Here is an 18,229-nt window from a genome sequence, read left to right as displayed (position 1 = left end):
ACAGAAGGCCGTTTCTCATCAGGCAAGACACATAATCAGTTTTTATTTTTGAAGGGAAATCTGCTGAAGATGTGTGGAAGACTCACTGGAAAGCAGCAATACTGAGGGTATGAAAGGACTACAATAAAGTTAGGGGACTTTGCAATAAGAGAAGCAAGAGACAAGAAAGACCTGGACTAGACAGAAGTCGTTAGCCAAGAGAAGGAAGGCAAAATGTGAAAGGTATTTCTAAGGAATACTCTACAAAACTTTTGTCACTAAGTGGGTATAGGAGTGGACAGGTAAGGAGGAACTGGGTTTTGTTTCTAGTTGGAGATGGCGGGCATAGAAAAATCACTGTGTCGAAGCAAGAATACTGAAGGGGAACAGGTTTAGGAAGAAGATATAAGATGAAAATTGGAAGTGTTTGTGGGATGTCCAGTTACAAAATGGTTTTATTTGCTAATTGGAGGTATGCTCTTCTAAGAAAGCTCAGGATTTGGAAGTCATGGATATAGGCAATTGTAAATGAGGCCTCCCAGGATGAGGGTACAGAAAGAAAGAGAGGTCAAAGGAGAGTCTTCGAAAACCCAAACATTCAAGGGAATGTAAAACCCTCCTATAGTAAATCATATTTGTGTCCTAAAAACTAGGAGCAATCACATTCAAATTTACAAGTAAAGACACAGTGACTTGGCTATCCTCACGGCTATCATGAAACATTACCTTTCATTGCATTTCAGTTAGCTATCAGAATATTTACTATCTTACCAACGCAAAACCATGTGCTTGTGGTGGGGTAGGAGAAGCAGAAAGGAGAATAGGTTAGGGAATATGTTATGTGTAGGGATGCCTAGGAGGAACACATAGAAAAAGTTTCAGCTTTTGAGCAGCTTTCTATATGGCACTGAGTGGTGCTCTGTTTCTAGATGTGGGTTCAAGCTTCTAGTACTGACTGCCTCAGGAAAGTACCATTCCCATGGCGTCAAAAGGAACGGGTTTTAGAAAGATTCCTCTTTCCCAGTTTACATCTTACCTCATGTGACAAGATAAACCAGCCACAGCTACAAAACCAACCTAAAGATTTCCATCATTTCAGCTATAAATTGGACAAGATTGAACCTCCTTATAAATTATATCTTGGAAATCCAAGATGGCAACTGAGTGGGATATTACACGCACCTCCTCCCGGGACTGGATTAGCATTACAGCTAAAATATAGAGCAACCAACTTGAATAACAAACTGAAGACTAGCTGAAGAGAAGTCTTATAACCAAGGATCTACAGAAGAAGCCACATCAAGACTGGCAGGAAGTGGGGAGATGCAAAAAGGGCTGGCCGGTTTCCGCGCCCGGGCAGTGGCTGAGATTTCGGAGGGATATCTCAGCTGCAAAGGTTCCCCCTGAGAAACAGGGGATCTCAACCCCAAGCCAAGCTAGGTGAAAAAGGTGAAGAGATTAAACAAAGAAAAACGAAGTCATGGACACAGACAGCAGCACAGTGACTATCAGAGGGGAAGGGGGTAGAAGTGGGTAAAGGGGGGATAAATGGTGACAGAAGGCGACTTGACTGGGGTGGTGAACACACGACACAATATACAGACGATGTGTTATGGAACTGTCCATCTGAAACCTGTATAATTTTATTAACCAATGTCACCCCAATAAATTCAATAAAATTTCTTTTAAAATAAAATAAAATCTTGAATTTCATCAGTGAAATAATAAGTAAATAAATAGTGTCTTGTTTTCTTACAGTGCTTTTAAAGAGAAACGATGGCTTCAGCAGCTAGGAATAGCAAGAGTCCTGGCCAAAAAGAGCATCTCTAACCTGACTACCCAGGGAGGACAGACAGCACGTGAAAATCCTCTGGAAACTGCACAAGAAAAGTCATCACAACCCCAGTTTGGGTGAAGAACTGGCTAAATAGAACCTCCAGTTCTAATGTTAAATTTTTAGTAACAATCCTAATGCTATACTTTCTAATCACAGGTCTAACGCTACATAACTGTCAACAGGATATTTCATGTTAAATACCATGTTTTCTTGGACTTACCACCCTAAGTGGAAATTTGGGGCATTTGTTTTTGGATTAAGAGCCTGAGGAAGAATTCATAAAAACTGAGAATAGTAGTTGCCTCCGCGGTAGGGAAGCTGGGAGGATCAGAAACAAAGACAGAAATAAGAATTTTTACTGTTTCTCCTCCCGCCCCCTAGGGTTTGCTTGATTGTTTTGGGTTTTTTTTAAACCATATGAATACAGTGTATAGTAAAAAATAAAAGTAAAAAAATTCTACATAGGGACAGTTCCTAGGAGAGTTACAAATACCATCTAAGTCTAGTACTGGTCTCAGACATCTTTTGAACACCTGCTAAAACATTGCTTTCTATTCATTGTCTTAACTGAGGTAAAGTTTGCATACAGTGAGTTGCACAGGTCTTACATGTAAGATTCAATTGAGAGAAAAAAAAGATTCAATGACTTTGACAAATACATGCATCTGTGTAGCCAATATTCCGATCAAGAGATAGACTAATTCCATCACTCCAGAAAGTTTCTTTAAGCTTCTATCCAAGTGTATCCCAGCCCGCAATAGGCAACCGCTATTCTGCTACCTCCATAAACAGATAATCTTTCCCAGTCAGAGGAATCATTTAGCTGCTCACTATTGTCCCTGGGTTCTTTCGCTCAGCTTAATGTTCTGAGGTTCATTTACATTGTTGCATGTCTCATTAGGGCATTCATCTTTATTACTCAGTAGTGTGGCATTGTATGGATGGATGCACTATGATTTATCTGCTCAACTGTATGGACTTTGGGTTGCTTCAGGTTGGGGGATATTACTAATAAAGCTGCTATGAACACTGTTGTAACAGGTCTTTTTTGGACACGTTTTCATTGCTTTTGGTTGAATACCTAAGAGTGGAATTGTTGGGTAATAGGGTAAATATACATTTAATCTTCACTGGAGAAATATTTTTCTAGTGATTTTTAGAGAGAGCTTAAGGGAGGGAGGGAAGGAGAGAGAGAGAAACATCCATATAAGAGAGACACGTCGACTGGTTGCCTCCTGCATGCGCTCTGACCAGGGCTGGGGATTGAAACTGCAACCGAGGTACTCATGTCCCCTTGCCTGTGAGTCAAACCTGAGATCCTTTGGTTGATGGGCTGATGCTCTAACCACTGAGCAAAACTTTGGTTTTTTTTGAGTTGTTTTGGCTATTCTCAGTCCTTTGCGTGTCCATATAAATTTTTAAATAAAGTTGACACTCTATAAAAAAAGGCTGCTGGGATCTTGATTGGGCATAACTGACCTCTTAATAGTATTGAATCTTACAACCCGTGGTATATTTGTCTACGCTATGTCCCCATTTAAGTTTCCCTTAATTTCTCTCATCAACGTTTTTTAGTTTTTGGTGCAGGGGTCTGGCAAATCTTTTGTTAATTTTTTTCTAAATATTTTGTTTTTCTATTTGTTAGGAAGATTTTTAAAATAGATTCTCGTCAACAGTCAGAGGCACCTATAGCTTAAAGCTCACTTTAAAAAATACCTTGCCTGGCCAGTTTGGCTTAGTGGTTAGAGAGTCAGCCCTCGGACTAAAGAGTCCCAGGTTTGGTTCCTGCCAAGGGCACGTACTTCTGTTGCAGGATCCGCCCCAGTAGGGGCGAGATCAGTAGACAGCCAGTCGATGTTTCTCACTCTTTCTCCTTCCACTCTCTGAAAAGCTAATGGAAAAAATATCCTCAGGTGAGGATTTAAAATAATAATAATAAAATAAATAAATAAAAATTAAAAATACCTTTACATTCCTAGTTAAATGTCCTGGGATTGGGGCACATATGATACAAAAGATAGGACAAGAGTGATGCTAGAGAGACGTTGTGAGGCAGGTGTGCACCTGTTAGTTCAGTGCAGAGGCAGAAAGAGGAGCTAGTGGCTGGAAGGGGTACAGGAGAGGTTCTGAGGTACTGATAGCATTCAATTTTTTCATCTGGGTTAATAGGTGTGTTTCATCTGAGAAAATTCAACAAGAAATTTTTTTTTTTAATCTGTACCCTTTTAATATGCATTTTGCAATCCAATTTAAAAAGTGAACTAATTTTTTTTTTTTTTTTTAATCTCAGGCCCTTCACAGTCTGCTGAACTGAACTGTGAATCCTTGCAGGGCTGATGATATTTTATGTATCATTGAAACACAGCCAAGGAAATGCCTGGTGCAAAAATTCTGAAGCTGAAATGCCTGAGAAGGAGAATGGAATATGGGGAAATACAAGGGAAAAGGAAGGTGTATAAGGCAGAGAAAAAAAATATGAGATGAGAATATGAAAAGGCAATTGATATGAAACATGTTCTCTGTCAGAGTCAACTGAACAACCACTGAGTATTTATTCTCTCTTGACTTTAGTCCCAGAAATAAGATAGGTTAAGAATTTAGCTTCCTTAAGATGTGAGATGAAATAACATTAAGATCTTACATACTTCTAATGGTAAACAAGTGTAAAGCACAATTGTTAGCATGCCCAGCATACCCTGGAACTCGTGCTGAGCCCGAATCTTACTGAATTGTCTCTCCGTTCATCCTTCGAGCTCTACCGTTCATCGCACTGAAATTACTCGATTGCTCCCTGCCCTTCCTGTCATCTTCTAGAGAGCATGGGCACTGTTTTATCAACTCCAAATTGCCAAGGCTTAGCAGATGCTTGAACCTTTGAGTAACCGCTTTATAAATATTTAATTGAGTGAATTTTAGGATGATGATGCACACGAAGTTCTCAATGATTTATACATATAAAACCTGCTCCAATAAAATATAAACGCTTTAGTTTACAAGTCCTCCAATTGCTTAATAATTTATTGTTTTATTTGATCATCGAAATCAATTTCTTAATGTGAATTTATTAGTTCATCTGAGCATCGTAACAGCCCTGCATGGCACAAATGGGCAGTCATTAAAAAAAAAAATTTTACAAATAAAGGTCAGTTTATAACATATAAAAACAACTTGCTGACAGCCCTACAGATGGTAAGTGTCAGAGCCAAATCTGGAATCTAAACTTTGTTTTTCATTCAGGTAATTTCCTCTAAATACCATTTGGTAGCAAATAGTCACTTTCTACGTTAGTCTAGGGAGTTTTAACTCCCAGGCTGGTTTCTGCCAACTGTAACTTGTCGTCTTGGCTCCCGCCTTTGGCCAGCCCATTCCGGGGCTCCCTATTCCTTCAGCGCCTCTGCTCCCACTGCATCATGTGGAAGAAGGGCTATGTCATGTTGGTGTAATATTGAATCCATTCATACATTCACTTCGGCACTTCTTATTCCCTGTATAGACAGTCCTCTATTTACAATGGTCTCACTTTTTCTTTCTTTTTGTTTTCACAATGGTGCAAAAGTGATAGAAACCATTCAGTAGAAACCATATTTCAAATTTTGAATTTTCATCTTTCCCTGGGCTAGCAGTATGCAGTATCATACTCTCTGATGATGCCGCTGGTCAGTCATGAGATCTCGAGGGGAAACAGCCAACACTCTACAGTGTACTGCTGTGTTGTTGCCAGCATTGCTTCAGTTCAGTGCTTCAAGCGTTCTTCAGGCCCCGTGTGCTTTCAGCTGTGTGTTAGTGTTGAATGCTTATATAACCATTCTATGTTTTTTTTAAATCCTCGCCTGAGGATATACTTTTTTTAATTGATCTTAGAGAGAGAGGAGAGAGAGAGAAACATCGATGTGACAGGAAAACATTAACCTGTTGCGTCCTGAACACACACCTACCAGGTTCTAACCCACAACCTAGGCATGTGCCCTGACCAGGAATCGAACCCACCACCTTTTGGTGTATGGGACCACGCTCCAACCGACTGAGCCCCCTGGCCAGAGCCAACCGTTCTGCTTTTCACTTTTAATACAGTATTCAATCAATTACATGAGATATTCAATATTTTATTATAAAATAAACTGTGTTCAATGTTGATTTTTTCCAGCTGTAGGCTAAGGTAAGAGTTCTGCGCATACGTAAGGTGGACGAGGCTAAGTATGATGTTCAGTAGCTTAGCGGTGTGAAATGCACTTTGATTTACGATTTTCAACTTACCATGTGTTTATCGGGACATAACCCCATCGTAAGCTGAGGAACATCTGTCTATGTATGGTTCTGGAACATCTCCTTTGAATTCGTTGAAACTACTTCTTACTGTAACCTTCCTGATTTCCTCCGTAATTCATGATTTCAATACAGTCTTTGATGTGTGTTCATTATATCTGTAGAAAAATCACGATTTTACCTTTCCTCTAAATTATTCTTAAACAATGGACATTTTCTCAATAATGTATGAATAAGGCCTTCTTCAGGAAATAATGCTATTTTTGCTGATCTACAACTTACCGTCTAAGTAAAAATTTTGCTCTCGGTGCAAATGCTGCTTCATGACCCAACTACGGTACTGAGGTCAAGGACCTGCCGTCCTGCTTGTCCTTGGAGGAAACAATTCCAACTTCAGTCAGACCTGAGGGACGAACAGACACAGAGCTCAGCTGAGGGACAAACAGACACAGAGCTCAGCGGAGAAACGTCCAGTTCCCCTCCTGCCCGGGAGACCGTCTCCCCCCGGGACATAAGATAGGTAAGAAGTCTCCCTCGCTCTCGGTTTCTCCCCACCACGCGCCCCGAGGCTGAGATTTGGGGGTCACGTTCCCACCAAGGAACAATTCTAGCGTCTCAGCAGGTGCGAGGTGACAGCTGGGAAAGGAACCGGACTCTCGCGCCGCATTCAACACACAGAGACGAACCGCCTGCGCCCGCGGCCCCCGCCGTCGGGGGCGCCCTCAGCCTCCTCACGGACCCGGGACCACGCGGGGGCCCGTCCCCGTCGCCCGGCCCCGGCCCCGGCCCCGTCCCCGACCCCGTCCCCGTCCCCGTCCCCGTCGCCCGGCCCCGGCCCCCGTCCCCGGCCCCCGTCCCCGTCCCCGTCGCCCGTCGCCGTCCCCGTCGCCCGTCCCCGTCCCCGTCGCCCGTCCCCGTCCCCGTCGCCCGTCCCCGTCCCCGGCCCCGTCCCGCTAGGCGGCCGGCTGGGCCCGGGGCGGCGGCCGCGAGGTCGGTCCGCTCCCTCCGCGGGTGCCCGGATAGTAACCACGCCCTTCTGGAGCTCTGGTCTTCATCCGCCAGAACAAGCTAAGGGCTGATGAGCGCGTTAAAAAGATACCTAAGGTGACATGTCCGACAGCTCTGTGCGAACCGAGGGCTCTATACGAGTCCGTTTCGGTCGCCTGTCTTGTTTCCTGAACATGAACGGAGCGGCAGCGGCGAGGCGAGCTCCTGGCAGTGCCCGCAGCTGTCGGAGATTGACATTATAAAGGTGAGCTCGGCGCGGGGCGAACGTCTTTCTGTCCCCCGGCGCCCAGCGCCTCGCGCCCGCCGGCCGCGTCGGGCACATGCGCGAGCTGCGGGCCCTCGGCCCGGCTCCCCGGCCCGCAGGGGGCGCTGGGGCGGGGACGACCGCGGCCCGGAACCAAAGCTCGGGGAGCGGGGCCGCCGGAGCTTCCCCGCGTCGGACACGGGAGCGGAAGTGGCGAGGGCGGGGCCTGCGCCTCGGTGAAGCCGGCAGCCCCGCCAAGATGCTGCTGGACCTGTCCGAGGAGCACAAGGAGCACCTGGCCTTCCTGCCGCGAGTGGACAGCTCGGGTCCGCGACGCGGCGACGGAGGGTGGCGGCTGTGGTCGGGGGGGGCGAGGGGGAGGAGAAGCGGCGGGGCGCCCGGTGCTCACGAGCTCCTGGTTCCGTTGCAGTGGTCGCCGAGTTCGGGCGGATCGCGGTGGAGTTCCTGAGGCGAGGCTCGAACCCCAAGATCTACGAGGGCGCCGCCAGTAAGAGGGGAGGGGCGCCGCCGCAGCCGCGCCGCCCTCCGTGGTCCTGCAGAGGAAGGAGTTACTGCGGCCCGAGGGCCCCGTTCCCCCTGGGGTGGAATGAAACCCGCTCCGCTCGTCAGGCAGGGCGCAGATCCTGCGGGTGTCCGTAGCGGGGGGATGTCTGAAGCCTCTGTTAAGTCGGCTTCCTCGTGTGTAGAATAGACGTACTGCCATGTGCCAGAGATGCTGCAGGGCTTCCATTCACCCGAGTGCGAGAATACGCGGGCAGCCGCAACGCCATGCAAGTGTGTGGCGGTTACTGCTCACATCTGCCTTTGGTGAAGTGCTGTTTTGCCCCCTGGACGAGGCAGCCTCTCAGATTCGGGCAGTTTCTCAGATTCGGGCAGTCCCTGTGAGTTCCTCCTCTGCCAGGCTTGAGGGAGCTGCGCGTTCGAGAGGAAGACCGTGCGCCTGGTGCTGGTCTCCACGGTCCGCATTTGTAACGAAGGTTACAAAACGGGAAATACTGAAGGCATTTGGCTGTGAGTGGAGAAAGAACGGGAGGCCATTACCAAGTCGTTATTTTAAATTGCAGTGTTTGAAAAATAAAGGAATACTGGATAACATTTATTCTTAAATAAGAGCTTGAATAAAAGGATAAAAATCACAATTTATTTGCTCATTTTTCCTTTTTTTTTTTCTCAGGAAAACTCAATGTGAGTAGTGACACTGTCCAGCATGGTGTGGAAGGATTAACATACCTGCTCACGGAAAGCTCAAAGCTCATGGTAAGGGCTCCGTGGACTTTCTTGTATTACCCTGACGTTAAGAAGGTCATGTATACTCTACATCATAGCCCTGGCAGGTACCTGCATATTTCAGTTATGTTGTTAATGGTTTATAATTGATTTGGGGAAGACATGCCTAAACAATGTGACTGTAACAATCTGCTGGCATGAATACCTCCATGTTAGTGTAAATTAGAATTGCCTCTAATTCTGCATGTTATTGAACCATATACTATAGTATGTATCCTAAGAAAAGGAAGAATATAATGATTTACTTTTTTGCATATTAGCAGCATCTGGCTTGATGAAGAATAGGAGAGAAAACTGGGCATTTTAATAATTTTTTATTTTTTATATTTTAATAAAGTATTTTTATGTATCAGAAACTCAGATTCTAAAATAGTGGGCAAGGGTTGCCTTTAACTAAGGAGTACTGTTTCTTTTACTAGATAGAAAAGAATTAGGGGAGTTCATATTCTTTTGTATGTATCAACTATTTTAGCATTTACTAGACAAAGATAAAATTTGTTCTGTTAAACTCATTTCACTTTAGATTTCTGAACTGGATTTCCAAGACTCTGTTTTTGTTCTGGGATTCTCAGAAGAATTGAACAAATTGTTGCTTCAGCTTTATCTGGACAACAGAAAGGAGATCAGAACTATTCTGAGTGAACTAGCACCAGACCTCCCCAGTTACCACAGCCTTGAATGGCGACTGGATGTACAGGTATGACTTTCTTCTTATTATTATTAATCTGAATTAGAATATAAGATTCATTTTAGGTTTATGTCTCAGGCTTATTGTATTCTTTACCACCTTAAGCAAACTCTGGTTTGAAACTTTAATTTTAGGTGATGCTTAGATTTTTTAAAACTTTTCTGTTTAAATAAGTACACATATAGAAAAGTGCACAGGTCAGTGATTGTATGGTGAAAACACCCATGAAACCAACACTTACCCATGACCAGCATCCCAGAAGCATCCTCCTCACCTCCTACCAGTTACTTCCCCTTTCCTCTTTTCCTGACTTCTAATACGTAGATTACTTTTGCTGCTCTTTAACTTTCTATATGTGGAATGATTCAGCAATGTTCTTTTGTGCCTGGCTCTGGCTTCTGTACAGATTGTATTTGTGAGATTCAGTTGTTTGTAAAGCCATCTAGATAACCAAAAGGAAGTTTTCAGACTATTGCATGTAGCCCTTTGTCAAGCAGTGACAGATAGAATAAGAGGTGTTTATTGAATGTCATCCATTGCTGATCAGAGCTTTGCTAAATGCTTTGGGAAACAAAAGTACGAGGTGCTTTCTTACCTGGAAAAGATATTGACATTTAGGAATATTAGATGTTCTCAAAGTAACTAGTAATTAAGGATAGTTATAAAATATGGTTTTGGATGAGGGAAAAGAATAGAATTGTGTTAATCAAGGTACACCGAGTATTTCAAAAAAGCTATTGCTCAGGTAGTTCAGTTCATTGTACACAGGAATGATCCAGAAAAACCTCAACAAAAGAAGGTGAAATTACAGAAGGATAAATGAATAGAGAAAACCAGGGTAAATATTCTTGACAGAGGAGACAGTGTAAGCTGTAAAGGCCCACATACATATGGGAATGAGCATGTTGAATATGTGGTTTAGCGTACTAGCCAAGCCAGACTTGACTGCATATTGGAAAAAATTCTGTGTTCCATCCCCCCACCCCAGAGATCCTGACTTATTGATATGGAATTTGGCCTGGGAATCAGGGTTTTTTAAAAAATACAATTTCAGCCCTAGCCGGTTTTGCTCAGTGGTTAGACCGTTGGCCTGTGGACTGAAGGGTCCCAGTTCGATTCCGGCCAAGGGGCACATACCTCAGTTGTAGGCTTGATCCCCAGCACCGGTTGGGGCGCATGTGGGAGGCAACCAATCAATGTGTCTCTCTCACATCGATGTTTCCCTCTCTCTTCTCTCCCTTCCACTCTCTCTGAAAAACAATGGAAAAAATATCCTCAGGTGAGGATTAAAAAATATATATACATATGTGTGTGTGTGTGTGTGTGTATAATTTCATTGGTTTTAGGGAGGGGCAGGGAGAGGGAGAGAGAGAGAGAAACATTGATATAAGAGAGAAGCATCAATCGGTTGCTTCCCTCACACACCCCAACTGGGGATGTAACCCACAAACTGGCATTTGCCCTGCCTAGGAATTGAACCAGCGACCTTTGAGTGCACAGAACGACACTCAACCAACTGAGCCACTCTGGCCAGGGTTTAGGATTTTTAAAAGCTCTCCATTCACCCAGGTAATTTTAATGTGCAATAAAGTTTGTAGACCACTGTTACAGTGGATTCGAATTGTGGTAAGGTGGTCCAAATAGGTTATAGAAATTCAGTTAGAGGACTCTAGCGATTATAATTTAGTATGATGTGTGCTTGAATAGATATTAACACAGATATGGTATAAACCATATTATAGCCCAGCTGGTGTGGCTCAGCGGTTGAGCATCGACCTGTGATCCAGGAAATCTTGGTATGATTCCTGGTCATGGCATATGCCCAGGTTGTAGGTTTGATCCCCATTAGGGGGCATGCAGGAGACAGCCGATCAATGACTCTCTCATCATTGATGTTTCTATCTCTCTTTCTCCCTCTCCCTTCCTCTCTCTGAAATTAATAAAGACATATTTAAAAAAAAAACAAAAAAAACACAAAAAAACAAAACAGATCATAGGCTCCATGAGGGCAGATTCTGTGTCTTGTTGACTACTGTGTCCCAGCACAATGCTTGGTACAGAATAGGCATTCACTGCAAAAATGTAAAACCGGTAGGGAGGGTGGCTAGTGGTGGTAAGCACCTTCTTAAATAAATGATTTATCAAATATTTCTTGTATACCTATCATGTGGTATGGATACAGCAAAGAACAAGGTACAGTTTATGCCCCTGGAATCATAAGCAGCAATTCCTGCAGAGCTCATGGGGAGGAGGAGATCACTGGTTAAGGCTTTGTGTGTAGGTCTTTTCATAATAACCAGGTGGAGGAGAAGTGAGGACGGTCATGTTCATGAGGTTCAGCAATAATGTATCTTATATATCTTTACTTCTCTTATGTGGGGATATCTTCTGACTCTACTCCAGTAGCCCTTAATTTTTTTTTTTTTTGGCTTTATTGATTTGTTTTGAGTTTTCCATTATGAAGACATTATTAGAAGTTAAGCAATTGAATTTTCTAAAATTAAACTCAAGAGAGCTCATTTGTCCAGTGAAGTAAGTTTGAATAGCTGTGTTACTGCAAAGATTAATGCATTTTAAACTTGAGAATATACTGAATGAATATTGCCTTATAGTGAAATGCATTTAAGTGCTAAAAAAGCTACTCAGAGAACTAATTTTTGTGAACTTATTAGTTGAAATTATTACAAGGGATTTTAACTGGAGTGGATTCTTCTGCTTATAGGAGGAAGACTTGTCAAATGAAAACCAGCTGAAAGGCTAGGACACTAGGAACAGGGTGCAGAACCTTGCATTTTTGAGTAACTGATTTGTCTCATGGAGGCTGGTAGTGAACGGATAGTTACCATCTAATTATTGTGCAGTTGTTTATAGGGAATAAATTAGTCACCATAGTTGAGTTTCTAATAGCAATGCTTCCTGTACTTCATAAATTGCAAGCATAAGTAATGGCTTTGTTAGCAGCATCAGTAAGTTGAGTGCATCCGAAATTGGCAGAGGAAGATGTTCCCTTTAGAGCTCACTTATTTAAAGTGCTATTATTTTTACAGGGAGAACAGAATTTCATCCCCATTAAAAATAAGTTCAGATAAGAACTTTGTGGGATACTGTTCTTTATCCTGTAGTAGTACTACTGAGTGTCCTTCAGATTTCTTTCTGAGAAAAAATTAGGCCTAATTTTATCTTACTAGATGTTTGTTATATAATCTTTAAAATTTTTTTAATGGTACAGGTACTTATCTGTAAAGGTTATTAATTTAGATATCATGCTACCTAAAAATGGGAGGATAGATTGAGTGACCTTAAGTCTTTCAACAGAAAATTCATGGCTTAATTACATACCTAGATACATTTGGTCCCTATCTGTCAGTGCAGGTGTAGAGGAAAAAGAAGTATAAATAATGCATAATGGAATGAATAAGTAGTATTTTCAGTAATAATATTTATTACTGTTTGCCTTTCTGTAGTTTTCTGTACTATAGTAATGATCTAATAGAGGTAACTTACCTTACATATACCTATTTTATGTTTGGGGCCTAGCTCACTCAAAGGGATTGATCTTTTGTTTCCAAATTATTTTGAGACATTAAATTTCTGTTTTGGATCAGTATCTTGGGTTCTTTTGGATGCACAAATGACCCAAAATTAATTGGAAGAAGTGGTTAGTCATAGAGTATTCTATGTTATGGTATTAAATTAATCCTGAAATCTTAGGTTTAGATTTGTTACTCAGAAGTCTCTTCAGTTTGGCTTCTTGTCCTTTTGACACTACTCCAGTAGTTTTAGATAACAATCTTGCTTTCTTGTATAATAAGATGTTTCAGGTTCATCTTGTACAATTCCTGTCCCAGACTTGAATCAAGTCAGCGATTACTTCAAGGAGGTCCTTGTTCCTTTTAAGGGAGAATAGTCTGTAGGGAGCACACTCTGGTGTTGGGTTAAATACCATCATTTCCAAGTTGGTCATTGTTTCTAATGGGGGGTTTTCCTTTTAATCATATGTCAGTAGTACTTTTTTTAAAAATCCTCACCTGAGAATATGTTTTTATTGATTTTAGAGATAGAGGAAGGGAAAGAGAGAGAGAGAGAAACATCAGTGTGAGAAGAGAAACATCACTCAGTTGCCTCCCATACGCACCCCACTGAGATCGAACCGACAGCCTAGGTATGTGTCCTGACCAGGAATCAAACCTACAGCCTTTTAGTGTATGGGGCGATGTGCCAACCAGCCGAGCCACCTGGCCAGGGCAATAGTACTTACTTTTTACATTTTGGAATATATCATACAAACAAAAGATTATAGATATTCAGTTTAAAGAAGAAGAATGAAAGAAGTACCTGTTGCCAAGCTTGAGAACTAGAACAAAACTGGTACCTTTGATTCTCCCTCCCCCAACAGAACCCCTCCCAGCACCCTGAAGGTAACCACTATCCTGAATTTTCTGTTAATTTTTGTCTATAGTTTTTCTTACATACATTTTTTTTTTCAGTAAACTGAATTTTTTAGATTTTTCATGTATTTTTTTGCAACTTGCGTTTTTGAGTGAACATTTTCTTTTTAGATTTTTCCGTAACAATTCATGTTACTTACTGTAGTGTGTTTCTTTTTGCTGCCTGTTTAGTAAGCATTTCATTGTATGAATATTCTCAATTTATCTATTCTGTTGTTAAAGAATATTTAAGATGTTTCTAATTTTTGACTCTTAGAAACAAATACTGTCATGAATATATGTATATGTGTAAGAGTTTAGGGCATATACCTGGGAGTGGAATTGCTGGTAATATGTATTGTTTTCCAAAGTGATTCTCTCGTCACTCTCACCTGCAGTCGATGCGTTTCCATTCCCGTTACTTGCAGTGCTCCATATAGGCAGCTTTTTAATTCATGCTAGTCTGATATGTGTGAAACAGTATCTTACGATTTATTGGCCATTTTCTTGATTGTAATACAGTTGAACATATTTGCCTACATTTATAAATTTGCTTGCTTAGGTCTTTTGCACATTTTTCTCTTAGTTTTGTGTTTTATGCCTTATAAATCAGAGCAGTTATTCATGAATTCTGGGTACTGATCTTTTTTTGGTTGTATGTGTTACAAAATAAATTCAGTTTGTGGCTTCTTTTTCTACCATCTTTAGGTATCCTTTGAAGAAAATTTAATAATTTTAATGTAGTTAAGCTTGTCACTTTTTTCTTTATGGTTTGTGCCTTTTATATCATGTTTAAGAAATTCTTCCACACTGTAAGGTTGCATATATATTCTCATTTCTTTTTTCCTTTTTCCCCCAAAAGTTTTAAAGTTTACTTTTCATTTTGAAGTCTGTGATTTACCTGAAATTTGATTTTTGTATATGGTATAAGGTAATTACAAATGTTATGTATTTAGCATGATTATGAAATAGTTATTTTGCTCTTATTCCATTTAAAATCAAGCTTGCAAGCAGAAGCCTCAGGCAACAGATAAAACCATCAGTGACTATAAAACTACACCTTAATCAGAATGGAGATCGCAACACCAAAGTTCTGCAGACCGACCCAGCCACCCTGATCCACTTGGTTCAGCAATTGGAACAAGCATTGGAGGAGATGAAAACAAACCACTGTAGGAGAGTTGTGCGCAATATCAAGTAGTCCCAGTGTTAAGGTTTATTTCCTCTGAATCTCTTGTGAATTAATCATGCAGCAGTTACCTTTAAAAACTATTTTTTAAAACTAATTGATGGTGATAAATACATATAGATTCTATGAAAGTTTTTTTTCCTGTGACAAGATACGAGGTCATGTTCAAAAGCTAACCTCAAGTTCCTTTCCTGGTGCTAAATGTGGTCACCTTCTTAACAAATTAAGATGTATTTTATATTTTAAATGTGTAAATAGGATTGAATCAACTGGAAGTGAATTTGTATTGTTCACATTATCTGTATATATGAATGACTATGCTTTTTTCAGTATTTCTTTTGACTGCTTAACTTTTTTATTTTTCTCCTATTGACCAAAATTTGAAAATAAAATTCAGTGTTACTGTTACTATACTGTTACTATTCAGATTGTTTCTAGACAGTTCAGTGGTTTTGACTTTTAAAAACAACCCACAGATGTTAATATTAAGCCACAGAATAGTTGGAAATAAATATGAATTTTTAAAAATGATATATTGCTTAGGCAGTTCATACATTTTTCTTTGCATGTGAAGATAGGTACTTGCCATGTTGCTTAAGTTTGAGTTGTCATCGCTAATTAGCTTAAGTATTTAGTATTCAAATTTGTGCGATCATATATTACATTTTATCAAGGACTACTTTTTCCCTGGTATCCAAAGTATATAAGAGACATGCTGTTGTTTACATTTATAAACAATGCGTGCAGGAGTAGTATAATTGATTCTTAATTATCTGGGTAAAAATTATAGTCACTTTTCATATTTTTGTTTGAATAAAGTATAAAGAAGGCAAAGGGAGACCATGTTTACTACATTCCGGGCAAATATCCTTTCTTACAAACTTGATTTTTGTTTTGTTTTTTAGTAGGTAACTGTAAGTTATTGGCCTGAAAAACTCAGATGCTGATGTGTCAGGTCTGCTTGATAGAGTGCAGAGACACAGGGAGACTGAAGGAGGAAAGGAGACTTATGGAGAAAAATCACACGGGAGGGGGATTCAGTCTTAATTGTGTCCAGGGTCTTATTCTGAGTCTTGTCCCCATGGAACAACTGGGAAGGCCTGTAGAACCATCCGACTTAGCTGCACTCTAGGCTCTACCAATACTTTGCCTCGTTAGAATGAGAGATTTTCAGGCCATGGCGACATCATGTTTCTTCTTTCTCTCATGAGAGAGCCTATCAGGAAACAGGCCATTGAAAGAAAAGCACAATTGAAATTGCCACCCATCAGCCCCCTGCAGGCATATGGGTCAGTCTTTTCCCATAGGTGTATGTTCTACAGTTGCAAAATAACTATATCAGATGCTAGCAAACTATAATCAGAAATAATTCTTAATTATAGTGATAATGTGATTAATGAAGCTTTCTATTAACAACCTCACAAACAAAAGGAAACTATGTGTTACATGAAATATTAGCATATGATATCAGGTTTTAGAGCAACATGTCTGCCAAGCTTAGATAATAAAAATAGCTCTGTGAGGCTTCTTATTTGTCCATATTTGGTGGAAGATAAACAGGACTGACCCCAGCCAAGATTGAAATAATAGCCCTGTGTCCCCTCAGGACAACCTTTCTTCCACCTCATATCCACTGTTCTTACCCCAATCAAAACAAGAAAGTATGTGTTAGTCTCTTTTCATTTGTATCAAACCTTCCTGGCCTCCTCTATTTTCCATTATCCTTTCTGATGTTCTGCCTTCTTTACCTTTTGGGGCCAGAGTGAGGTGGGAGCAGTCTCCTAACATCCTTTTGAACCTGGGCTCACTTTTTTTTATGTTTTAATTTATCTTTGTGGTTGAAGTATTACAGTTGTCCATTTTTCTCCCATTGATCCCCTCTACAATGTAGCCCCCCCAGGCCTTCACCACACTATTGCCTGTGTCCATGGGTTATATATGCATATAAGTTCTTAGGTTACTTTCTTCACCTTCTGGCATTCCTATGATGTGAATATTGTTGTTTCATGTCCCATAGCTCCCTAAGTTGTCCTCCATTTTTTAATTGATTTTTCTTTTTGGTTCTCTGAGTGATTTTTTTCTGCCCTATCTTCTAATTTAATGATCCGATCCTCACTTTCCCCTAATCTGCTCTTTATTCCTTTCAATGTATTTTTTTAATTTCTACTATGTCATTCTTAATTTCCTTCATAGTTTCTGTATCTTTTTTCATGCTGTTAACAGTATTTTGAACTCTATATCTGGTAGATTGCTTATCTCCATTTCATTTAGCTCTTCTGGAGAATTCTTTTGTTCTTTCATTTGGGGGCTTGCTTTTTTGTCTCCTCATTTTGGCTGCCTGTCTGGATTTGTTTCTGTGTATCAGGTAGATCTGCTAGGACTCCCAGTTATTTGGATGGTCTCTGATGCAGGCCAATGTCAGACGCTGTTTGTGACCGACCTTGAGTACCCTGTTTGAAGTTTTCCACACTCCACAGCTTGTGATTCCTCTGCTGAGGCTGGGTGTGTTTGGACAGGACCAAGATGTGCACCAAAGTCTGCTTTTCCAAGCCCTGGGAACAGAAGCAGATCAGGCAGAGACTCAAAGCACCCAGAGGCTGATTGTTATTCACAGTCTCTTAATGAGACCACAGCAAATTGTAAACTCCACAGGGTGGGGTGAAAGGTTTTCCAACAGGGTGAAGCAATTGCTTCCCCCTCAGGCTAAAGCTACCTGGATGGTAAATATCTGAGAAAGATGTCTTCTGCTATATGGGAGAATGACAGCACAGGAATCCAGATGGGTGCCCTCTGAGCTTTGTCTCTAGAGCCAGCAACCCTGGATTCTCCTCACACAGCTCTAATACACTCTGCCCTTTCTCTGCCAGAGCCCTAGGTGAGTGGCTGCACATGAAACTTCCTGGGCTCACCTTTTAGTACAGGACACCCAGTGAGCCTCTTCCCAGTGAGCCTCTTGTTTAAACATTCTATACCCTGTAGACAACTCTGCCTTGTTGGTTTTATGGCACATTTGATTTTTTAAAATTTTATTTGTAGCTTCTATATGAACATATTTTGTGCAAAGGCAGTCACTGTTCTACTCTCCTGTGTGATCAAGCTCCTTGATTCTGGGTAATGTGTTTTCCATCTATAACTACCTAAATTCTTATTAAAACATTTTAGATTATTAGGTTGCTGATTTTTCAGTATTGGTTGATGCATGTTTAGACTTAAATGTCATATCCTTTATGTCTCAAACCCAGACAGCTTTGAGTAGGAAATAATATATGTGTCACAAAGTCTATAT

General features: G+C 41.1%; 2 protein-coding genes and 1 long non-coding RNA gene across 3 annotated transcripts in view; 2 read left to right on the top strand and 1 right to left on the bottom strand.

Moving 5' to 3' along the window:
• ANKUB1 (ankyrin repeat and ubiquitin domain containing 1) overlaps positions 1-2,159 on the top strand; it is a 48,061-nt gene extending 45,902 nt beyond the window's left edge. Inside the window, exon 6 of the mRNA XM_016221593.2 lies at positions 1,738-2,159. Coding sequence (XP_016077079.1) covers positions 1,738-1,894 — 157 coding nt within the window. The 3' untranslated portion in view covers positions 1,895-2,159. The remainder of the gene's footprint in view (positions 1-1,737) is intronic.
• A 3,744-nt stretch (positions 2,160-5,903) lies between these two features.
• Positions 5,904-7,360, bottom strand: LOC107543885 (uncharacterized). The gene is made up of 3 exons (XR_001603857.2): positions 7,179-7,360; positions 6,362-6,482; positions 5,904-6,237 (listed from the first exon to the last, which is right to left on the bottom strand). It is a non-coding gene; the product is annotated as an uncharacterized LOC107543885 (long non-coding RNA).
• Positions 7,361-7,590: 230 nt separating this feature from the next.
• Positions 7,591-15,474, top strand: COMMD2 (COMM domain containing 2). The gene is made up of 5 exons (XM_016221571.2): positions 7,591-7,657; positions 7,762-7,839; positions 8,527-8,609; positions 9,163-9,336; positions 14,758-15,474. Exons 1-5 carry the CDS (start codon positions 7,591-7,593, stop codon positions 14,953-14,955), a joined length of 600 nt encoding a protein of 199 aa, XP_016077057.1. The 3' UTR covers positions 14,956-15,474.
• The last annotated feature ends 2,755 nt before the right edge of the window (positions 15,475-18,229 follow it).

The sequence above is a fragment of the Miniopterus natalensis genome, chromosome 6 (assembly GCF_054644295.1).
Source record: "Miniopterus natalensis isolate mMinNat1 chromosome 6, mMinNat1.hap1, whole genome shotgun sequence".
NCBI classification, from domain to species: Eukaryota; Metazoa; Chordata; class Mammalia; order Chiroptera; family Miniopteridae; genus Miniopterus; species Miniopterus natalensis.
The sequence above is the reverse complement of the archived record's forward strand: the minus strand, read 5'-3'. Positions and strand labels throughout refer to the sequence as shown.